The 21,341-nt window shown below is 48.7% G+C and overlaps 1 protein-coding gene across 4 annotated transcripts in view; it reads left to right on the forward strand.

Moving 5' to 3' along the window:
• The window catches only part of JCAD (junctional cadherin 5 associated), a 41,712-nt gene extending 21,365 nt beyond the window's left edge, over positions 1–20,347 (forward strand). For all 4 annotated transcript variants that reach the window (XM_030321234.1, XM_030321233.1, XM_030321232.1 and 1 more), the window contains 2 exons: positions 6,771–10,513; positions 16,031–20,347. In XM_030321234.1, the coding sequence (XP_030177094.1) occupies positions 6,771–10,513; positions 16,031–16,065 (3,778 nt within the window). In that variant the 3' untranslated portion in view covers positions 16,066–20,347. The remainder of the gene's footprint in view (positions 1–6,770; positions 10,514–16,030) is intronic.
• The last annotated feature ends 994 nt before the right edge of the window (positions 20,348–21,341 follow it).

Here is a 21,341-nt window from a genome sequence, read left to right on the forward strand (position 1 = left end):
GGAACCAGGTTCGGGATTTTGTTCACGGAGGAGGGAGGGCATCTCTCCCACGCCCTCCCGTATCGACACAGAGCTAGGCTGTAGTGTGCCTGGATGGTAACAAGTTGGTGCAGCTGAGGACCGTGGGGTCAGAAGGTTATCCTGGAACGTGTGAAACCATGGTTGAAAGTCATGTCAGAGGGGCGACCTGGTGGTTCGGTTGCTTAAGCGTCCAACTCTTGATTTTGGCTCAGGTCACGATCTCACGGTCTGTGAGTTCGAGCGCCGCGTCGGGCACTGTGCTGGCAGCCTGGAGCCTGCTTGGGATTCTCTTTCTTGCTCTCTCTCTGCCCCTCCCCAACTTGTGTGCATGCTCGCTCTCTCTCTCTCTCTCTCTCTCAAAATGAATAAATAAACTTACAAAAAGTCATGTCAAATATTGCCAATCTACGTAGGCTTTTACTTTTTTTAAAAGAAGGACAGTATTTTCTGTTGTGGTTGAAAAGGAGTCCTGAGAGCACTAATAGAAATGTCTCCGGAGGTTTTTCATCATTAGCTTTTATTACTTCAGTGAATGGGTTTGCCTGTTTTCCTTTAGACATGTTGTTTTTCACATGTTCACATTTCAGATATGTCCCAAGCAGTTTCTTATCAGTTGTTTCGTTGCTATCATGTCTCTTTTCTGTGATAAGGCATGGAGCTGTTAGCAAGTGTGACTTCTGTCTCACCTCGGTCCTGTTTTCCCAGGGGCTCTGTATAAAGACCCTGCTTGTCTCGTTGAACTTGTCCACACAATTTATTTGAGCTCTCACATTCCTCTTTGTTTTTCTTATCTTTTTCCCACCCTGTATTAATGTGTTCAGCATGTTTTTGTAAAACGTCCATTGTTAACTTTTTTAAGATGTAAATTATTAGGTCTCATTTTTTTAAAAAGACAAATTTGATCTCATCTTATTTCCTCAAAGGTATTAGAAAACATATTCTTGGCCTTGAAGCCATGTGAGGGAGGACACAATTGAGCCAGGAATGGACATCATGCATGGTAGCCAGTAGATATCCAGGCTGATAACTTGTCCGAGGGAGAAATTTACAAAACTGCCACCATGTGGGGTCCACTCACGCCTGTCAGACTCAGGCTTATACTGGGTACAGAATAGATGTTTGTTAAATAAGGTCTTTAGCACTATATCCTATGGCTTAATTTTAAAATAGATTATTTAAGGGGCACCTGGGTGGCTCCGTCTGTTAAGCATCCAACTTCAGCTCAGGTCATGATCTTGCGGTCTGTGAGTTTGAGCCCCGCATCGGGCTCTGTGCTGACCGCTCCGAGCCTGGAGCCTACTTCGGATTCTGTGTCTCCCTCTGTCTCTCCGCCCCACCCCCACCCCACCCCCCCAAAAAATAAGCAATTAAAAAAACAGATTATAAAAGATTTCCCAGATGACCTGTGTTTACCTTAAATTGGGATTTTGGTGTATTGTACAAAGGGAGCAAGGTTAATCCAGAATGCTTAGCCATTTGGGTTAGTCAGGGCAGATTTGACAAAGGTTATAGAGTGTAACCTTTTTAGGTGGGCAGGGAAGAAAACAGACTGCATTACTTGTGTAGGTAGTTAGGGTCTGATTATATTCTTGCCCTATTTATGTCGTTTTTTATTTGTCTTCTGATGGTGCTCATGGCACTTACATAGACAAATAGCACCTCGGGAGTCCAGCTACCTCTTGGCACTTAAGCACGCCACATGTTTACTGAGAAACCAGAATTTCCATTGGGAAAATGGGCAAAAGCAACACTGTGGATTTTTCCCCTAAAGTCGGTGTCCCGGCAACATGTTTATGGGACTGTAAGTATCATGTGTGTGTGGTGCTGATTAAAGCCATTAAAGCCATGTGGTATCCACTCCCCGTCAGCTGAGGAATCAAGGCAGGAGAGGGGATTCTGAAGCAAGGCATTAGCCACACACGTCAATTATTCGTTTTACTCTCTCTTAATCGGGGCTGTGACAACTGTCACGCCAGAAGCGGTTCATCCCCCAGCGTTTCTCGGCACATCTGTGATGGACGGGCGGTCATGGAGGAGTTCGTAAGGGAAGGGCCCGTGGCCTCTGGGGTTCAGGAGGGGGGTTCCTTGGCTCACCAGGGTGGGGACAGGAGATGTGCACGCAGGGCTGAGGGTGGTGGCTTCCACGGGAACCATCCTTATGGAACCCGACCCGAGAGGTGTTCTGTTACGCATTCAAAGCCTGAGTGCTCAAAACGTGATTTTGATAACGACGAAAGCCGAGAAGACGTTGACCTTCAGCCACGCCCAGGGTTAACACAGCTGTCACTAAGTGTAAGAAGTAAAGGCAGAAGCACTTAGGCTGCGCAGTGGCAAACGCTTTACCTCAAATTGATCTGAAATCTTTTCTACTTTTTCAACCCTTTCATTCAGTGGCTGCTTAAAACGTTATCTGGGAGTGGGAGTGGGGGCAGGACTTGAAGGGCGACCCTCACTTACTAAGGCAAGGAAGTAATTCCAAGACACTACTGCTACTACTATTAATAATGATGGCATGCCTTGGAGATATTTTGGGTTGGGTTATGGAGTTTTTGGTTTTCTGATGCATATTAAAGCAACGTGTACACCATACTATAGTCTATTAAGTGTGCAACAGTGTTACATTTGAAAAAGCAGAGTATATACCTTAATTTAAAATATTACTAGGGGCGCCTGGGTGGATCAGTCAGTTGAGCGTCCAAGTTTTGATTTGGGCTCAGGTCAAGTTCCCAGGGTCGTGGGACTGAGCCCCGTGTCAGGCTCTGTGCTGAGCATGGAATCCACTTAAGATTCTCTCTCTTTCCCCCTCTACCCCACTCATGCTCTCTCTCCACAATAAAAAAAAAGCAAAAAAACATATTGCTGAGTTGGGGTGTCTGGCTGGCTCTGTCAGTAGAACATACAACTTAAAAAAATTTTTTTTTAATGTTTATTTCTGAGAGAGAGAGAAAGAGTGCAAGGGAGGAGGGGCAGAGATATATGGAGACACAGAATCCGAAGCGGGCTCCAGGTTCTGAGCTGTCAGCACAGATCCCAACATGGGGCTCGAACTCATGAACCACGAGATCATGACCTGAGCCAAAGTCAGACGTCCAACCGACTGAGCCACCCAGGCACCCCCAGAACATGTAACTTTTTATCTCAGGGTTGTGAGCTCGAGCCTCATGTTGGGTGTAGAGATTACTTAAAGAAAATAAAATAAAGCATTAAAATATTGCTGAAAATGCTGACCATCATCTGAGCTTTCAGTGAATCGTCCTTTTGCTGGTGGAGGGTCTTGCCTCGAGGTTGATGGCTGCTGACTGATCAGGGCGCTGGCTGCTGAAGGCAGGGGTGGCTGTAGTTTCTAGAAATAAGACAACAGTGAAGTTTGCCACATTATTGACTCTTTCTTTCGCAATTGGTCTGTAAGATGCGATACTGTTTGATAGCACTCGACCCACCGTGGAACTTCTTTCACTATTGGACTGAATCCGCCCAGACCCTGCCTCTGCCTTATCAGCTGAATTTATGGCATATTCTCCATGCTTTGCTGTCATTTCAACAGTCTTCACCAGGAGTAGACCCCATCTCAGGAAACCACTTTCTCTACTCATCCATAGGAAGCAACTTCTCATCCATTGAGCTTTGATCACAAGGTGGCAGCAATTCAGCCCCATCTTCAGGCTCCGCTTGTAATTCCAGTTCTCCTGTTGTTTCCAGCCCATCTGCAGGGACTTCCTCCACTCAAGGCTTGAATGCTCAATTTGTAAAAAAAAAAAAAAAAAAAAAACAAAAAACGTAGTATCTGTGAAGCACGATAAAGCGAGGTATGCCCGTGATCGTAATGATGGATGTTTACTATGCATTTACCATCCGTATTTACCATCCTGGCTCCCGCAGAGCGGCAGCCTCCTCCTGTGTGTTGGGAGTGGTCCCCCTTCAGCCAGTCCCCACCGTTGTCCCCTCCAAGGCCTTCCCCTGCTGTCGCCCGGACTCCTCCCTGTTCACACCGTCCTCTCTCTACCACCTGTCGGCTGCAAAGTGGGCTGTGTTGTAGAAGTCGTTTGGAACCACAAATGACACCTAAGCACATGGAAAAAAAAAAAAAAAAAGGTAACCTCACAAGTAATCAAGGAAATGCAAATTAAAACCAATCAGGAGTTACTTGCACTTCTATAATAAGGAAACAAATTGACTGGAAAAACCAGAGATGGAAAAAATCAGCAAGACTGGTGCCCTGCACTGCAGGTGGGAGAGTAAATTGGAACCGAGGGCAGATCTGACGATATAGACAACATAATGCCCCCAACCCACTAATTCCTTTTCTAAGGATTTATTCTACGTAACCTGAGACACGCTCAGTGTTTGTGAATGACAGTGTTTCTCAAAGCATTTAGAATATAATCTACGTAGATGCCCAGCAGTGGTTAAGTGAGTCATGTGCATATGACACAATACTCTTCAACTGTTAAAATTATGCACTTGAGGAATTTTTCATTACATTAGGAGAAGTAAAACGGAGTGGCTAACTGAATGGGCTTCATGGAGGGTCACACTTCCTGGGTTTGAATCTTTCCCTGTTACTTACAAGCTGTACCACTTGAGAGAGCTGTCAAAAGCTCTCTGTGCCTCGGTTTCCTTATCTGTAAAAGGGAGAGAGAACAGTGGTTATAAAATTTAAAGGAAATAATTCGTCACACAGGGCCAGAACTTACAGCGTAAGCGCCCAAGTGCATGTTAATGTTACATTACTTCTGTACCTCAGTTTCCTCCTCTGTCAATGGGAATGACATCAGTTCCTATCTCCCGAGGGGTGCGGGTGCGCAAATGTACTGAAAGCACTAAGCATGGGCTGAGCACAGAGTAACCGCCACGCAAGTGACAGCTGCTGTTTGCGCTGTGAGTGCAGGGAAACGTTCGCAGAAAACCAGATCCCTCGTAGAGAACCAAGACTACTTGAGAACCCACATCTTCACCCACACAAAGACTGGAAGATATATATCAAGATAACTATCTCTGGGGGGAAAGATTCCATGGCGGTTTTGTTTTTTGTTCTTTCCTCTATTTTTCTGAATTTTCAACAACAGCTACATATTACTTTTATAATTTACAAAACGAATAGCAGTTTTGGAGCTGGAACATTGTCCGTGTAGCCCATGGTTAATCAGGGTAGGGGAGTGTGCCAAAGCTTCCTTCCAGTTGATGGTTTTTCTGTGTTAGGGTCCTGGTCTCTGGTCACTTGTACACAGAGCTGACTGTCGTAGACAGTGTAACAGTTGTTCGGGTTTTGTTTTCTCCAGCTGCATTAGAGCAGTGATTCCAAACTCTGGCTGATGCTACTAGAATCGCTTGAGGAGATTTTGAAATATACTGGTGGCTGCTGGCTGGTCTGATTAGATCAAGATATTTGGGGGGGGGGGTGGGCCTTAGGCATTAGCATTTCGCAAAGGCTCTCAAGGACATTTCTGCTGTGCAGCCTGGTGATGGGGGGCGACCTAGAAGTAGGCTGGCGTTTGCCACACCCTGTCCCACCTGGCAGGGGGTTCTGCCACATGGACAGAGCCCCCCTTCTTCTGGTCAGAGTCGGCCCGAGCCGTATTCCCACATCGCCTAAGTTAAGACTCGCCTGGAGGGCTCATTACAAAAATGTGGGCACCTGGACTCTAATCCAGACCTACTGAATCTGAACTTTGACAGGAGTGACGTGGTCGCGTGTGTATTTACTGAGCCCACTGGGTGATTCTTGCCATCAGGGAAGTGTGGGAACCCGGCTGCAGTCCTGGTTCCATCTCAGCTGCACACTGGGAATATCAGGGGCGCCTAGAAACATGCCGATGCTGGGTGTCCCTCCTGCCTCCACAATTCTGACGCAGTGGAGCTGGGACACTGTCTGGGCCTCGGGACTTGTGAAGTCATGGTTCCCAACAACTAGCAGTGATGGTTCTCACAGTGGGGTGCTGGGGCCCCATCGCTTGGGCACATGTTAGAAATGCACATTGGGGAGGGGCACCTGAGTGGCTCAGTCAGTTAAGCGTCCAGCTCTTGATTTTGGCTCGGGTCATGATCTCACGGTTTGTGGGATCGAGCCCCACGTTGAGCTCAGCACTGACAGCATGGAGCCTGCTTGGGATTCTCTCTCCCCTCCACTCTCTCTGTGTCCCCAACCAAAAAAAAAAAAAAAAAAAAATCAAAACTTTAAAAAAAAAGAAATGCAAATTGTAGAGTTCCCCGCCCCCCCCCCCCCCCCGAAGCTGCTGAAGCAGAAACTGGGGATAGGACACAGCAGTCTGTGTCCTTAGCAGCCCTCTCATGAGTCCTGCTCATGCTGACGAACCACCACTCTAGGGTGGGGCTGTGAGAAGCAGGTTCCCAGACCGACTCCTGAGAGAACTCAGTGGTCTGGCCTCCGTGGGGTGTGGACTCCCAGTGGCCCATGACCACACTTGAGAAATACTACTTGCGAGTTTACCCTTGCTCCCTTGGGCATTTCAAACTTGTAAGGGCCTTGACATCTGTCAAGTACCACCAGTGGCCTGATGCTCTTGTGGGAAGCCTGCTGCTAAGACTCCTAGGCCCTCGGTGGCAAAACACGTGGCTGCCTTCCAACCATAATTAGTTGGGACGTGTTTTCTTTAAAGTCAGTAAGTACTCTGGTTAGGAATACACTTTTCAGAAGTACTGACCTGAGTTTGACTCAGAAGCAGACACATCCACATTTCTTCCGTGTGGTTCTTCCCCTGGTATAACTTCCACGCCTCTCTGTTTTGTAGGTTTTATCATCAGCCCGTGCTGAGGTGGTCCTCTCAGCCCCAGACCGCTCGCGACCACGCCTACTGGAGAAGAAAAGGACAGGAGGTCGGTGGCTTGCTGGGGCCAAGGGCCCGAGAAGACCCAGAGGTCAGAGGGATGGCCCAAGCCCACAGTCTGCCCGTTCACATGAGGGAGGGCCCATGGGAAGTTGGAGGAAGGACAGAGAACGTGATGAAGAAGGCAGTTTGGGAAGAAGAGCTGAGAATGGCAGGACCTGCCAAGTGGCAGAATATAAGCCTGGAGAGCTGGAACCAGCCAAGGAAATTAGGGAGGCAAATGTCTGATGGTGATGGGGAGAGACTGTTTCAAGATCTGTACCCATTCGTGCAAGGAGAACATGTGCTGAATTCCCAAAGCAAAGGGAAATCCCAGTCATTGCCCAGGGTTCTTTCCCCCGAGGGCCTGAGTTGCATGGAAATTCCCATTCCATTAAATGACGGACATTTTCCAGGTGTTCCTAAAATGCCATTTTATCCCCCAAATTGTGCGCCAAATTTGGAATCCAAAAGGAACCCCGAGAAGGGGGGTTCCTCGGTCCCTTTCCCCCGGCCTAAGTTTGGGAGACCCCTCAAGCCTCCACCTTACGACTCCCACCAACACTCCAGGGCGGGCGTGGAGGCCAGTGACTCTCTGGACAGTCAGCAGGCGGACTTGTGCGTCTCCTACTTGACCAAATCCAGCGAGCCCCGGCTGGAGCTGTGCGCGCCCGACTCTAGTTTGGAGCCTCCCGTGTACGTGCCTCCGCCATCGTACAGGTCGCCGCCCCAGCACATCGCAAACCCCTACGTGGAGGACACAGTGCCTGGGCCCGTGTGTGGTCCCCGTCAGCAGCAGCATCCGTTGGAGCCGGCCGGTCCCCCTGGCACCGGGAATGAGTATGGTGTAAGCCCACACTCTCCTCGCGGGGTCCCTCAGCAGCCCCGGCCGACCACCGCGTACGACGGCTCCGTTCTGTATATTCCCTTTGACGACCCACGGATACGGCATTTTAAACTGGCCCGCCCCCGGGGTTTCTGTCAAGAAACAACAGCCAACGAGAAGTCCTACAACTCTAGTCCCAGCACTGCCCCGGCCCCCGCTCACGGAAACGGTCAACACGATGGTGCCGTTTTGAGCCCACAGAGGGTGAGAACCTCGCCGGGGGGTGTGAGCGGCCCGGCCGCTGCTGAACCCAGTCCCTGGTGGCTGTGGGACCAGCTCCCCAGGGATGCGGAAAATGGCGCTCCTGACCAAAGGGCCCACGGTGCCGTGGGGGGACAGTGGCCTGCCCTGGACGGCGGCCGGGGCGGGCACACGGAAGGCCTCGTCTCCCCCCCAAGCCCACAGGGCGAGAGTACCTGTGAAACTCGAACCAAGCTCAAGAAGTTCGAAACTGGGATTCGGACCAAGAAAAGTTCAAAGAAGAAAATGAACGAGACAGTATTTTGTTTGGTTTCCATCCCAGTTAAATCAGAATCACATCTGCCGGATATGGATACGAACAACAATGACTTAAAACAGGGCACTGATAAAAGGAATGGGCTTGATAAGAGCGCAGCTTTGCAGGAACAAAGTCTGCTGAGCATGTCTTCCACCGACCTGGAGCTGCAGGCACTCACAGGAAGCATGGTGGGGAGAACAGAGTTCCAGAAACAAGATCTGGGGGAACCAGAAGAAGGCAAACAAACAAATGACCTCAGATTCATTCACCCTGCGCAACACAGAGAGCTCAAGTATTCTGGCTCGTGGCCAGGGCACCAGTACAGAGATCAGCAAACCCAAACCACTTTTGCAGAGGAGGCCAGAAGCGCGCTGCCCCTCCCCGGTCAGAAGCCGGGAGGCTCACCAAAAGCAGTGCTGACTCCAAAATACTCAGACCCTCTCGTCTCTGAGGCTCACGCGCCCACGGCGTTAGCTCCCGGCGACCGAAACCAGAGGCCAAGTGCTCATCACCCGAAAGGCCAAATGTCCCTCAGCCCCTCCAGCAACAGTGCTTTCTCAAGGACTTCCTCCTGCGTAAGCCAGGCACCTGTTTCAAAAGCCGGGCCCAGTCAGGCCTGCGCCGAGGGCCGTGGCCGCAGAGCCAGCCCCGTGCCCAGGGGCGACGTGGTGAAGGGGGAGACCACCGGCCCGTGCAACAGCAAACAGCTGTTTGGTCAGTTTCTCCTGAAGCCAGTCAGCCGCCGTCCCTGGGATTTGATTAGCCAGCTAGAGAGTTTTAACAAGGAGCTTCAGGAAGAGGAAGAGAGCAGTCCTAGCGGCAGCGACGGCGACAGCAGCAGCGAGGACAGTGACACAGAGTGGCAGCCCGAAGGCCGTGCTGAGGCCACGGGCAAGCACTGGGGCTGTGGGGGAGACGGCCAGGCGTGGAAGGTTGAGGAGCCCGGGGCCAGGCCGGGAAGAGCCAAGAGTAAGTCCGAAAGCTGGAGTGAGGGGCAGAAGCCTGGCTGGCCTGGCACCCGTGCTCAGTGCCCGGGCCCCACGGAGGTGGAAGGAGGCCGGGGGGCGGCGGTGGCGGCACACGGAGGCCTGATCGCCGACGAGGGAAACCAGGAGGTGGAGCGCGCCCTGAACACCGAGCCAGCCGTCAGCCCAGGTCCTGTGAAGAGAGCGGCTTCCTCCAGGTCAGGTGACACAAAACCAGTGCCCTCGTCGGATCCAGCCTCGCTGAGGCAGCCCCCGGGAAGCCAGGCACTGCCCCGTGTTCCCATTTCTGCCGAGCTGAGCCCAGCGACCCCTCGGAAGGCCGGTGGCGAGGAGGGGAGGAGCCTGCCGGTCCCGCTCGCTCTCGCCAGCAAACCCCGAGGGCTCTCGGCGCCGGACTTGAGGTCTGTGGGACTGACGCGGGCACAGGAGCAGAGCGCCGGGAAGTCAGATGCGTCTTCAGGTGAAGCCAGTGCGATAGAAATCCCCCCAAATGAGTCCCTTCAAGCAAGGGCTGCGAGGATCCTGGGCATCGAGGTGGCCGTGGAGTCCCTGCTGCCAGGCACCAGGAGAACGGGACAGGACCAGCACCCCGAGCCTGACGGAGGTGGCCGCGGGCCCGAGGCCCCCAGGGAGGAGCCTGGGTCCGGTTCACAGCTGGATGACCCCGCAGCGTCCCCTGACGCCTTTTACGGCAGGAGAAAGTGCGGCTGGACCCAAAGCCCTCTCTTTGTAGGGGAAAGGGACAGCGCCCGTCGCGCTGCCCTGGCCGCTGAGCCCTCGGGTGCGGACGGGACTGTCCCCAGCAAGGCCCCCAGCCCCGAGCCTCAGTACAGTCCCCAAGAGTCCAGGTCCTTCAATCCCAAGGACATGGGGACAAAACCACCCTTCAAGTCCACCCTGTTCCATTTTATAGAAAGGACCCCAAATATGCCAGGCTCAGAAAAGAGGCTCAGAAGCACTTCCAAAGTGATTGAAAGTTTACAAGAAAAACTGGCTTCGCCCCCTAGGAGAGCAGACCCCAGCCGCTTGATGAGGATGAAGGAGGTGAGCTCCGTGTCCCGGATGAGGCTCCTGACCTCCCGGAGCGCTGACTCCACGGAGGAGGCCGAGGAACCGAAGGCCGAGAGGGACCCCGGGATGCAGCCCGGAGGCCCGGTGTCTCTGAATGCCGGGGACCTGGCTCGGAAGGCCGGGCTCCCGCTCGTGGTCTCCAAGGGCGCCCTCCCGCCGGAAGAAGACGGTCGTCCAATGGCACACGGGGAGAAGAAGACCGTCCATCAGGATTTCTGGTGCCCAGGTGAGGAGTCAGTGTGCAGGCAGGCGTTACAGAGTATTAGTGTGGTGCTCTGAGCGTGTCACGCCAGGCTGGTGGATGATGCCAGTCCTGCGCTGGTGAAGCTGATACTGTGCATTGTTGCCCCGAAAGATTCTCCATTGTCCAAAGAATTATCCGGAGGCTTTCCTTAAAAATCAAGATCCGGTAGTGTATCGTAAATGGTTGTATATTTACGGAAATTCCTTATGCAAACAGCTATATATAGGTATCTATGCAGACATATTTTGGGCCCCGTACCGTGCAGAGGTAAATCAGTAAAGTACTCGAACTGTGCTGCTGTACCGCGAAGAATCTTGTAGGAGGCGACAGTGTGTGCTCTGCACCCTCCCCGAAAACAAGCGCTCCCCCCAGACCCCCCCACATGCTCTTTGTACCAACCTAATCATATGATTATGTAAACTACGCAGCCCAGGATGCTGTCTTACATTGTACCTTCCAAAATCCTTTGACCCTCATTTTATGTTTTTGCTACCGGCCATTTATGAAACTTTAAAAAGCTTTAGTAAACAAAAGGAGCAGTTTGCACTGTGTCAACACCCTAAACAGGGGGGCTCTGTTGGTTAAGTGTCCGACTTCGGCTCACATGATGATCTCACAGTTCGTGGGGTTCAAGGCCCACGTCGGACTCTCTGCCGTCAGCACAGAGCCACTTCGGATCCTCTGTCTCCCTCTGTCTCTACCCTTCCCCTTTTCACGTTCTCTCTCTCCAAATAATTAAATACTAAAAAAAAAAAAGTTCACCCACCAGCCATGTCCCATAAGGTCCCCTATGGTCTTATGCACTAAAGCCCAGGACAGAGAACTTAGGCAGCAGGGCCTGGCACGCCTCTGGGCCCTCTCCCTTCTGTCCCCTTCAAACCTTCAGAGCTGCTCTGGTTCAAACCACAAGGCGGGTTCCCAGTGGTGGCAACGTGGATTTTCCCCAAACACAGTCTCAGCCTCAGCTCTGACACAAACAGGGATCTCTGTTTCTGGCGTTTTCTTCAGGGCTGGGGAATTATCAATTATGTATCCTAGAACTGATTCGAAGAAGAGTTGTACATGTCAGAAGGCCCACATGCAAACCGCAGACAGAAGAGACCATGAATCATTCACACCTTTTTACAGCGAGGCGAATCCGTTCCCTTGTGTGCGGGACAGCAGGGACCCTGGGTCCCAGGCCCACCTCCGGAGCCCAGCCCTCTAGTCTTCCTGAACACCCCCTTTCTCTGCTTCCTGTGGTGAAATCCAAGGATTTAAAAGTCAGTGGACAAGCTCGCTTGTTTTCAGCTAGAAAAATCCAGAATTTTTGTTTCATGAAATGCCTACTTGGCACTTTAAAAATTTTCCCACAAATGCAGTATGATTCTTAGGAGTGTTAGATGGTGTTGCTTGGTTCCTTATACAAAATACATTACTGAAACAAGCCATTTGTCAGGGCTCTGTCAGATCATCTGACTTAACAAAGTTGGTCTTTTCTGAGAAAGAGAACACTAGGATGTGGAACCGTTGCCATAGGGCGGAAAAAGCGTTACACGGCCCATGTTTTAAGCTGTTGGGATTTATTAGGTTTCTCCTCCTCTCTTGGTCCCCCCGCCCCCACCTCCCCAAATATGCCCACTTGCTTTTCAGTACGAGTTAAAATGAGTTTCTTTATCAGTCCTGTCTCATCCTGAGCATTGTAAGAATTTTAAAATAAGACAAATCCAGGGCTCCTGGGTGGCTCAGTGGGTTAAGCGTCCGACTCTTGATTTCGGCTCAGGTCGTGATCTCATAGTTCGTGAGATCGAGCCCCACATCAGGCTCTGCACTGACATCATGGAGCCTGCTTGGGATTCTCTATCTCCCCTCCCCCCACTATCTCTCTCTCTCTCTCTCTGCCCCTTCTCTGCTCATATGTTCTCTCTCTCTTTCTCAAAATAAATAAATAAACATTTTTAAAAAATAAAATAAGACAAATCCTGCTATAATAAAACACCAGGGTATAAAGATTTCTATGTCTCAGTCCATGGGCACATATTCTGGGCAGTATTTTGTAACACAGAAGTTTTAGTTCAGTCAAGTGCCCCTCAATTTTTAGCGTGATCCCTTGGCATGTGAATGAGGTTGGAGAGGTATCTGAAAACATGTAGATCGTGCCAATTTTAGTGTTAGCTAGCTATCTAAAACACCTCTTCCATGACCTTATTTTTTTTTAACCATAGTGACTAACAAGTAGAATTTTTTTTTCTCCTCCCCACCTGATGCATTTGTTAATAAATAATGAAATGACCCAAAATCTAAAGGCAGAGAGATACTCATGATGCCACACAGCTACCGGTGGCATTCTTAAGCAATTGCATAGCAGGACACCCCGAAGGACGGTTTCATACCCACATAGGGGCTCGGGTGAACCTCCGTCAGTCCTTCATGGCATGGTCACCAGGCCTACACAAAATCAATCGTCTGGAGAGGAATGTGGATCATGTGACTGAGATAGTCAAACTCTGAGATATGTTCACTTTTCCACTCGTCGTTTTACAAGTTAGAGTAAAGCCTTACTGCGTTTTCACAGATGGACTTCTTGGACTTTGTTTTCCTTTTGATACATTTTATCATTTTATGCGCAAGAATCGTCTCCGCCCCCACCCCTCCCCTGCCCCCCTCAGCCCAGTGTGCAGGAACCACTTCACTGCTCCTGAATTCACAGCCCACTTAGATTCGGATTTTGTTCTGGAATTTTAAAATAAAACTATAGTGTGAGTATCTGTAACCTCCTCCCGCCCCCGCCAACCTACACACATGCACACACCCTTCTAGAACTTAATGATCTGTGTTGTGATGGAGCGCCTACTGTATCATAAAGTATCTTCACGCCGTTGAAAGACGGTCCTTTCAGCTGACATCTTTTTAGTGGTCTTTTGGGGCTCTGGCCAAGAAGTCAGCACCTCAAAACTAACTCAGGTGACAGCAGTCCATCCCTTCTGGGTGGATTGTGTTCCAATTCGGAAGTGTAATCCCAGGCACTGGCAGTGCTCAGAACGTGCTGGCTCTATCAGCTTTGGTGGCACACTCCATCCGTATCGGTGCGGGAGGGAACAAGGAGAGACCAGCCAGGGAGGGTGTGATGGAGCCGTCTGTCGGAAGGCTGGATGTCAGCACGATGTCAAGGGCAGTAGCCCTCGAGGGTGCTAATACACAAAATATCCACAAGGGTTGGGCCTTACTGAATTGTCTTCACCTGAAATATTGCCCACCAGAACCAGGATTCTAACTACTCGGTAACCTGTCTGTCTTCTAGACCTGCTAGCTCCTTATTACATGTGGGTCCTTGAGCGTTTGAAATGTGGCTCATCCGAACTGAGATGTGCTGTACGTGTGAAATACATGCCAGAATTCAGAGACTTAGCAGATAGAAAAGTTTAAATTTCTCAACAATTCTTATGTTGATTACCTGTTGAAATGATCGTGTTTTTGATAGATTTGGTGAAATGGGGTATATTATTAAAATCAATTTCACCCGTTTCCTTCCATTTGCCTTAACACAGCTTGTAGAAAATTTTAAGTAATGTTATGTGGCTCACGTCATATTTTTATTGGACCTACATGCTCCACAATCTGAAGAAGGAGCCCATTGTTCTCCAGAGTTCTAGCCCCAGTTCCCTGGCTCCAGGCCCTCAGCTTCATCAGTGGGGTTCGGGGGTACACGCACGGTCTGTGGAGGTGTCTCCCGGTGCCTGGCCCGAGGTGAGCTGCTCAGCGCCCACTGTCTGTGTACCTCAAGGCTCAGTGGATGCTCAGCCTCCTGGCCTGTCACCAGCTGAAAGCGTGCCCTTCCTACCGTGTCATCCATTAGTGACCGCTCTCCTCATTCTCGGTGGAGAAGAAGATATTTTTGCTCAGAGGAGGCCCCCCATTCAGAAGCAGCCCCACTCAGAGGCTGACTGAGCACAGAAGTGTAGCGCTCAGCTGTTCACATCCTGTGTCGTCACACTGGGCGTCGTTCAGCGTAACATGTCAGAAGGCAGCCGACCCACCTGGACTCCACTTGCTTTCAGCCCAGTGGTGCGGTAAATCACGTTCGAGGAGGAGCAGACTGCTTTGTCCTATCTGGCTTGTGATGTCGGGCTCAAAGCGCCGTAGGCACGCTCTTAGGGTCACGGTTGTCTTACGTGCGGTAAACATATGGCGACTATGCCGAGAAGGTGTGAGGAGACGTGGTAGCACATTTTGTGGCTAGAAAAATTGGGATGTACGTGGCCTTCGTGATGTACGGGTGTCCAGATGGGTTTGGGAAGAGATCGTTCTGCCACCGTTTTTACAACCATCAAATTGTACCAATCCTCCTAGATTTCCTAAGCGTTTTCTCTTAAATAAAAGTCAGGACGCCTTTGAGCTTCTGTGGCAGGAAATTCTGGCCGTAGGAGGCACACGTGTGGCCTTGGGGCTTATGTGGGTCCTGGAGGACTGTGAATCCCGGGGTGGTCAGATCAAAATCACCCAGCTGTAGGACTAATGGCAGCTTTGGACCATCGTTCTGTATGGCGGCCCATTTTGGAAACGCAGCTCACTCGGGCCCAGGCTGGGATTTTCCAGTTGTGGGCTGTAGAACGGGTCAGTGTGGTGGCCCAGGCTCCTACACCCCTGTGCGTGGGAAAGGCCTAGAAGAGTGTGTGAACAGGCCTGTGTCCAGGCCTGGGCCTGTCTGCTGGCTGATGGCGGCCGGAGACAAGAGGCCTCTCATTGCTGGCCAAGCAGTCAAGATTTCAGGGTCCTCAAGCCTTCCAGGGACAGCATTTGATCACAAAGATGCATTTTTTAAAGCAAGATTTCAGTGGAGTTGTAATTTATAAGAAACAAAAACAAAACAAACAAGCAAACAAAATCCTTGGTATCAGCCTAGCATGCCTTTGCTGGTTTATGTGTTGTATTTAAAGTTAATGTTGTTTCACTGTGGACAACAGGAAAAGATTATCAGAAATTAAGCAACTAACATTTTTCTATCTATGATTAGGTAATGATCATACGTGTCCTTTTAAAATAGCCTTTGTAAGAATTTTTTGATTTTTTAGTTTTAGAGAGAGAGCTCGTGCTGGCTGGGGAGAGGGGCGGGGGAGAGAGAGAGAGAGAGAGAGAGAGAGAGAGAGAGAAAGAGAGAGAGAGATAAAGGAAAGAAAGAAAAGAAAAGAGAAAAGAAGAAAAGAAAAACAAAAAAAAAAAAAAAAGAAAAGAGAAAAGAGAAGAGAAAAGATCCCAGGCAGGGATCGTGACCTCCGTTGAAATCAAGAGTCTGACGCTCAACACTGAGCCACCCAGGCGCCCCGAAACAGCCTTTTGGTGATAAGTTTTTTTTGCCTCTCAGTGAAAATAATATTGTTTAAATATTGAAGCATCAACTCTACACTTGTGGATTTTGCTCCCTAAACATACTTATTTATGGTCTGAGGATTAAACCAAAACACGCAAATTGAATATACTACTAATTTTTTTCTTTTTTTTTTTTTTTTTTCTTTTATACAGATTCATACGACCCTAGCAGAGTGGAGAGGGTGTGAGGAGACGCCAGTTGAGCACGGGACCGCCAGAGTTTACTAACTGAGTGTTCTCTCGTTTAGCCCGACTTGCCCGTGTGTAAGCTGGAGACTACTGGCCCTTCGTGTACCAAATAACATCCTTTACCACTGCCACCGAGAACTTCGTCATCCCCACGGAATCGCTGTGTGGAAATAAAGCATTAGTCCGTTGAAACCATCTGTTTTTATAATATAAAGAGTGAATGCCTGTATTTGGAAGGGAGTCACATAAACTCTCCTTCATGACGGGTTTCGCCAAGCTGGTAGATAGTTTGGTGTTAATCTGGTTCTATGTGAAAATTCAAACGTGAATGATTTTAAAAGGACTGTGAATGTCGTAAATTCCCCTCTGCGTCTCCACGGCCTGTGGTCCGCGCTTGCGTTAAGGAGTTTGGGACGTGGGCCAACTGCCCAGCGTCCCGGCGCTTTGAGTTTAGGGGAGACGTGATGAATACATCTGACCCATTTCTAAGCAATTTGGCCTTCTGCTGCTGCAAGTAACTCTGTTTATAAGTAGCTTGCCATCAGAGGATAAGAGCGATACCTTTTAAGTTTCTAAAAGATTAAAACTTGTACCATAATGTACTCAGAGCATTATTTATCTGGCAGTGAAATCCTTCGATCACTCGCAAACATGCCACTGTCTGCTTTGCACTCCGTACTATTTTTATGTTCTGTATGGATGTTTAGAAATCCTTTATATGAGAAATGACTGCTGGTTTAAAATAGACCATTTTAACAAAGTAACTCTATTTCTTTTTACAAAAATGCTATTTTTCTATGATGTAAACAATTGTGAGGTGGCAGATTTTTAAGGAAGTATTATTTTATTTAAGAGTCTGTATCCCTTTGTGTGAGAGGAGCCCCCCAAAGGGCTCGGATTTTGCTTTAAAGCACACGTCCCTTGCCCACTCACACCTCAGCCACTTTTATTTTATCTTAGAGATGTCACTATAGACAGTTTACAGGGTTAATAAACTTTTCACGAAGATGCTTTTGCAAATGTAGCTGTAAGGTTATATTTGAAAATAACCCTCTTAAAACCAGCCAACATCCTTACAACTATTTTTGCTGCCATATCCTCTAGGATTACCAAAAAAACATGGTTTCATCTTGATAGGTCCCAGGATCAACCGTGGGACCAAACTTTCCTCCCCCTTCCCCCTGCCCCTCTATGAAATATGTATTTTTATCTGGGATGGTCGTTAATTATTAGTCTCGGCATATTTTTTAAAAGTGCTAGAGACATTATATATATGCCATCACTGAAGTATTACGAGGCCTATGCATTCTGCTGTGTTTACCGTTGCAGTAACGTGCACAGAGTTAATGGGTCTTCACGCTTCTGCCCCTCCTTTCTAAGTAAGGTGTTCTCGTTAGCGAACACTTCCTGAATGGGTTCTTGTCGCCTTCCTTCCTCCTTCCCTTTCCTGTCCTTCCTTCCCCCTCTCTCTCTTTCTCTCTCTGTCTCTCTCTCTCTTTTTTTTTTTTTTTTTTTTTTTTGAGAAACCACCTTATCTATTTTTAGACATTTTAAATTCCTAAAATGTGAACTGTTGGGTGGTCTGCAATTTGGCCCGAAAACACCTCCGACCGGGCTTTCATGGCCCGTTTTTATCTGTACCATCTGATCTGATTTCCTAAGAACTTCATGCATTTGGACTGTAATAAACAATACAGAACCGAAGTCGTCCTGAGCAGTCGTCTCAAATACGCTTCTCTGCAGTCTTGGTCCTTACCCGTTACCCCGAGTCTTCTACTTCCTTCCAGATTTTGGCTCCTGTGAAAAGTTGTCGTGGGCTCTTGCTTTCCCCGCAAAGGACATGGGCCAAGTCTCCGCGTTAGGAGTGGCAGAAACTTCTTCCCGGGAAAAGTTTTAATGGGGAAGAGGTCAGTTACTCTGTTACAGTTGGTGAATCGCTCAAGTCATCTGAGAACTAATTGAGGGGGGCCACAGGGAGGTCTTTGTGGGGGGTTCTTCCCTCTGCGTTGCAGATGGAAGAAGGTATACGTGTATATATATACGTCCACATATAGGCACATACATATATCCATATGTATTCACTCTGCTCTGACTTCCTCCTAAATTTGCTGATCCCATCTAAAAACTTCTTGTAATCAAAATAATTTGAGATTTAGCTGACTCCTCAAGAGAAAGAAAAGGATCCTGAAGAGAAAAAATTATAGTAACTAGATCACAAAGCAAAATTTCTTTCAGTTTCTATTTGAAATTGTATCATCTTTCTGAAACCATTCTGAATTTAGCCACAATTATCAATATTTATACTTTGAACCTTAATTTCTGGATTCCAGCCTGTATATAAATCTTTGGTGTGTGGCGAGGAGGATAACTTGGACAATTTGACTTTTAAACTTGCATATTCTGAAGTAAAACATTATCTAATCCAAAATAGCTTTCCTGGAAGTTTTGAACTTAATGCTGATTATTCTCTTATTATTACTGTTTCTCATACATATATAACTCTCCATTATTATTTGTGGCTGGAAAAAACAAGTGTTCCTATTTTGTGTTTGTCATTGTTTTCTCGCACGGATGCTAACTGGTCGTGTCTCGTACTTTGGGGCTTATAAAATTAAAAGCTATAATTTTGACCATTTGGACTAAACGTTACATGCGGCATTGCATATGAAATGTATTTGTCTTTTTTGTTGTGCAGAGCAAGGGAAAGAATGTTGGTAATACAGCGTGAGTTCCCTTTTTTTTTTAAGACAATTTCTAAATTATCGAAAACCAAGTATCTTCATTTTCCCATTCAACCTTACGTTTCTGCAGACCGCAGAAAGCCTCCCGCTAATGGGGCACAGCTCCTGAGTGTGTCTTCAGAATTCTTTTCCATGCCGCTTGAAACATGGAATTCTTTAGAAGTCCCTTAAAACGCATCTACTCTCCGAGATGCTGGTTTCCTCACTGAAGTCGTAGGTCAAGGTTTGGATCCACGTGCAAATTCGAAGTAGAACCTTTTCTGTTCTGTCGCACTGTTGGTGAAGTGTTGTTAACGTGGAGCTCAAATGTGTAATAACGTGGATGGCTCCGGAACCAGACCCTGACCGCCTCCTGCAGCCACAGAATGACTTCCTGTGATGGCAGCTCGGCCTCGGGCTCCCGACAAGGAAGGGCGAAGCCGATCCGCTGTGGACACAACTGCTTCCCAGCTCTGAGCAGAAACGACTGATGGAAAATCTGATTCAGCCACCACTTCATCCATGACCCCCTCTCCTGCCCCCTCCCCGCCCCAGAGATTGTGTTTGTGTGTTTTGGCTATTTTGCTTTGTTTTGTTTTGTTTAAAATGATTAAGCAGTACACAATGAAGTGTCAGGTTAGCAGCTCTTGGAAAGTGACCAGCACAGCAGAACTCCCACCGTCTAAATATCTGAGCTTTAGAGAAACACTCCCAGCTTCCCAAGTTCTTGTGAGCAGTGACTTTTGTGTCTGGACCATTTTCTGCCAGATCCATCTGTGCTTAGGGGACGGAATGAAGGGTGGGAGTGCGTCTCAGGCAGGGCTCGTAGGCCTGGGGGAGTCCTGCGTTTTCTTTTGCTTTTGTTTTTAACAGCAGATTCTGTACATCTGTTTGTAGGAGGAGAGTTGCTACTCAGGACAGGATTTAAGAGACAGATTCCAAGTGACCTTTAAGAGTCTGCGTGGTGGGAGGCCCTTTTCCAGGAGTGGGGGTTGGCCCACTTTGGGACCCACCAAGTGAAGAAGGAGGGGGATGATAAAGAATAACATTAAAGAAAGAACACCCCACCCCCTAGCCTGCACGCTTTGTTTCAAAAAAAAAAAAAAAAAAAAGAGGGTTAAGACTACAATTCGGATTGAGACCTCTTAGAAAGGTCGATACGGTCTAGCAATCTGCCCATTGAAACAGTCCTTGGGTTCATCAGCAGTGCGGAGTGGGGGGTGGAGTGCCTGCAGATTCCTGGCTTTGACTTCCAAGAGCCCCTATCGCAGTTGTGTTTGTTATAGAAGACAGGGAGGTCCTGGTTCTATGGCCTCTGCTCAGTGACTGAAACCTGAACCCGAAGGCAAGTCCAGATTGTCCAACCATTCGTGGCATTGCCTTGACTGGGAGTGAGGAGGAAACACTCGTCATAAGATCACCTGTCCTCTTTTCCATACCGAAGTCAGGTCTGCTGGGGCCTGTGGCTAAGCCGAAGGAGCAACACATCTCTCTCCTACTACCCTTCACTCCACCCTGTAGCAGGGCCAACATGCGTGACACTCACTGTCACGGAGCAAGAGAGAGACAAGAGCAAGTTCAAGTTGAGAAGCATATGGCAGAAATTAGAAATGAAAACCATATGTCGGAGCCAGGGAGAAAAGCAGTAACCTACGGATTATAAAAATCAATGAATTACTCCCCACTTGGGTCAGCTGAAATTTGAGCCCTCACACTCAGGCCTGTCAGGAATGCTAAGCAGAAGCATCTCAAAAAAAAAAAAAAAAAAAAAAAAAAAAAAAGAAAGAAAGAAAACTCCCGAAACTTGGTGAAAACAAGGCTCTGTAACCCCACAGAAACTTTGTATCTGCTCATCATTTCTTTGGGCACCATTAATAACGTAAGGCAGGTAGAGAGGGTTCCAGGAGAAGACGCAACTGGTAATGGCCAATCGCCGGTTGCTGGTCATCGCCCCCAGTTCAGGCAGCACCAGAGGCCTTAAGGTGATGAGGGGTGGAGGTGGGTGAAGAGTAACGCCAGCAGAGCACAGATGAATGTCTCCCAGGAGCTTCTGTATCCGCACAATGTAAAGACTTGCTCTTTCAGGATGGCTGGCCTGCACCGTAGCACACGTATTCCAAATAAACATTTTGCATGAAAGGACCTCTGTCCATTGTCTTTGGCTGTGGGTGCACGTGCTGCCCTGAAAGCCTTTAAGGCTGGTCTTCGGACGGCAGCAGGCTGAACAGGGTGCAGCTCGGGTGGTATCGTAATACAGGGACGGGTGGCCCAAGGGGCTCCGGCACCTTTTGGCATTCACCGAGTATCGCCCGGGTGGGTGTTCAAGGTCCGCTTGGATCTCCCGCAAGGACTCGCTGACGCGGTGGAAAAGAGGCCTGTGGTCAATTTGGGGACTAGGTTTGAACTTGGGCTTCATTATGAGCCACATGGTCTTGCACATGTCCCTTCCTGGCTTCTGTTGCCCCACCTGCCCCTCTTATTCCTTGACTATAAGGACCAAACATACAGAGAAGCCCACGTCGTGGGTGTTCAATGAATGGAAAACGGATATAGAC

This window comes from Lynx canadensis, chromosome B4, assembly GCF_007474595.2.
Source record: "Lynx canadensis isolate LIC74 chromosome B4, mLynCan4.pri.v2, whole genome shotgun sequence".
NCBI lineage: Eukaryota > Metazoa > Chordata > Mammalia > Carnivora > Felidae > Lynx > Lynx canadensis.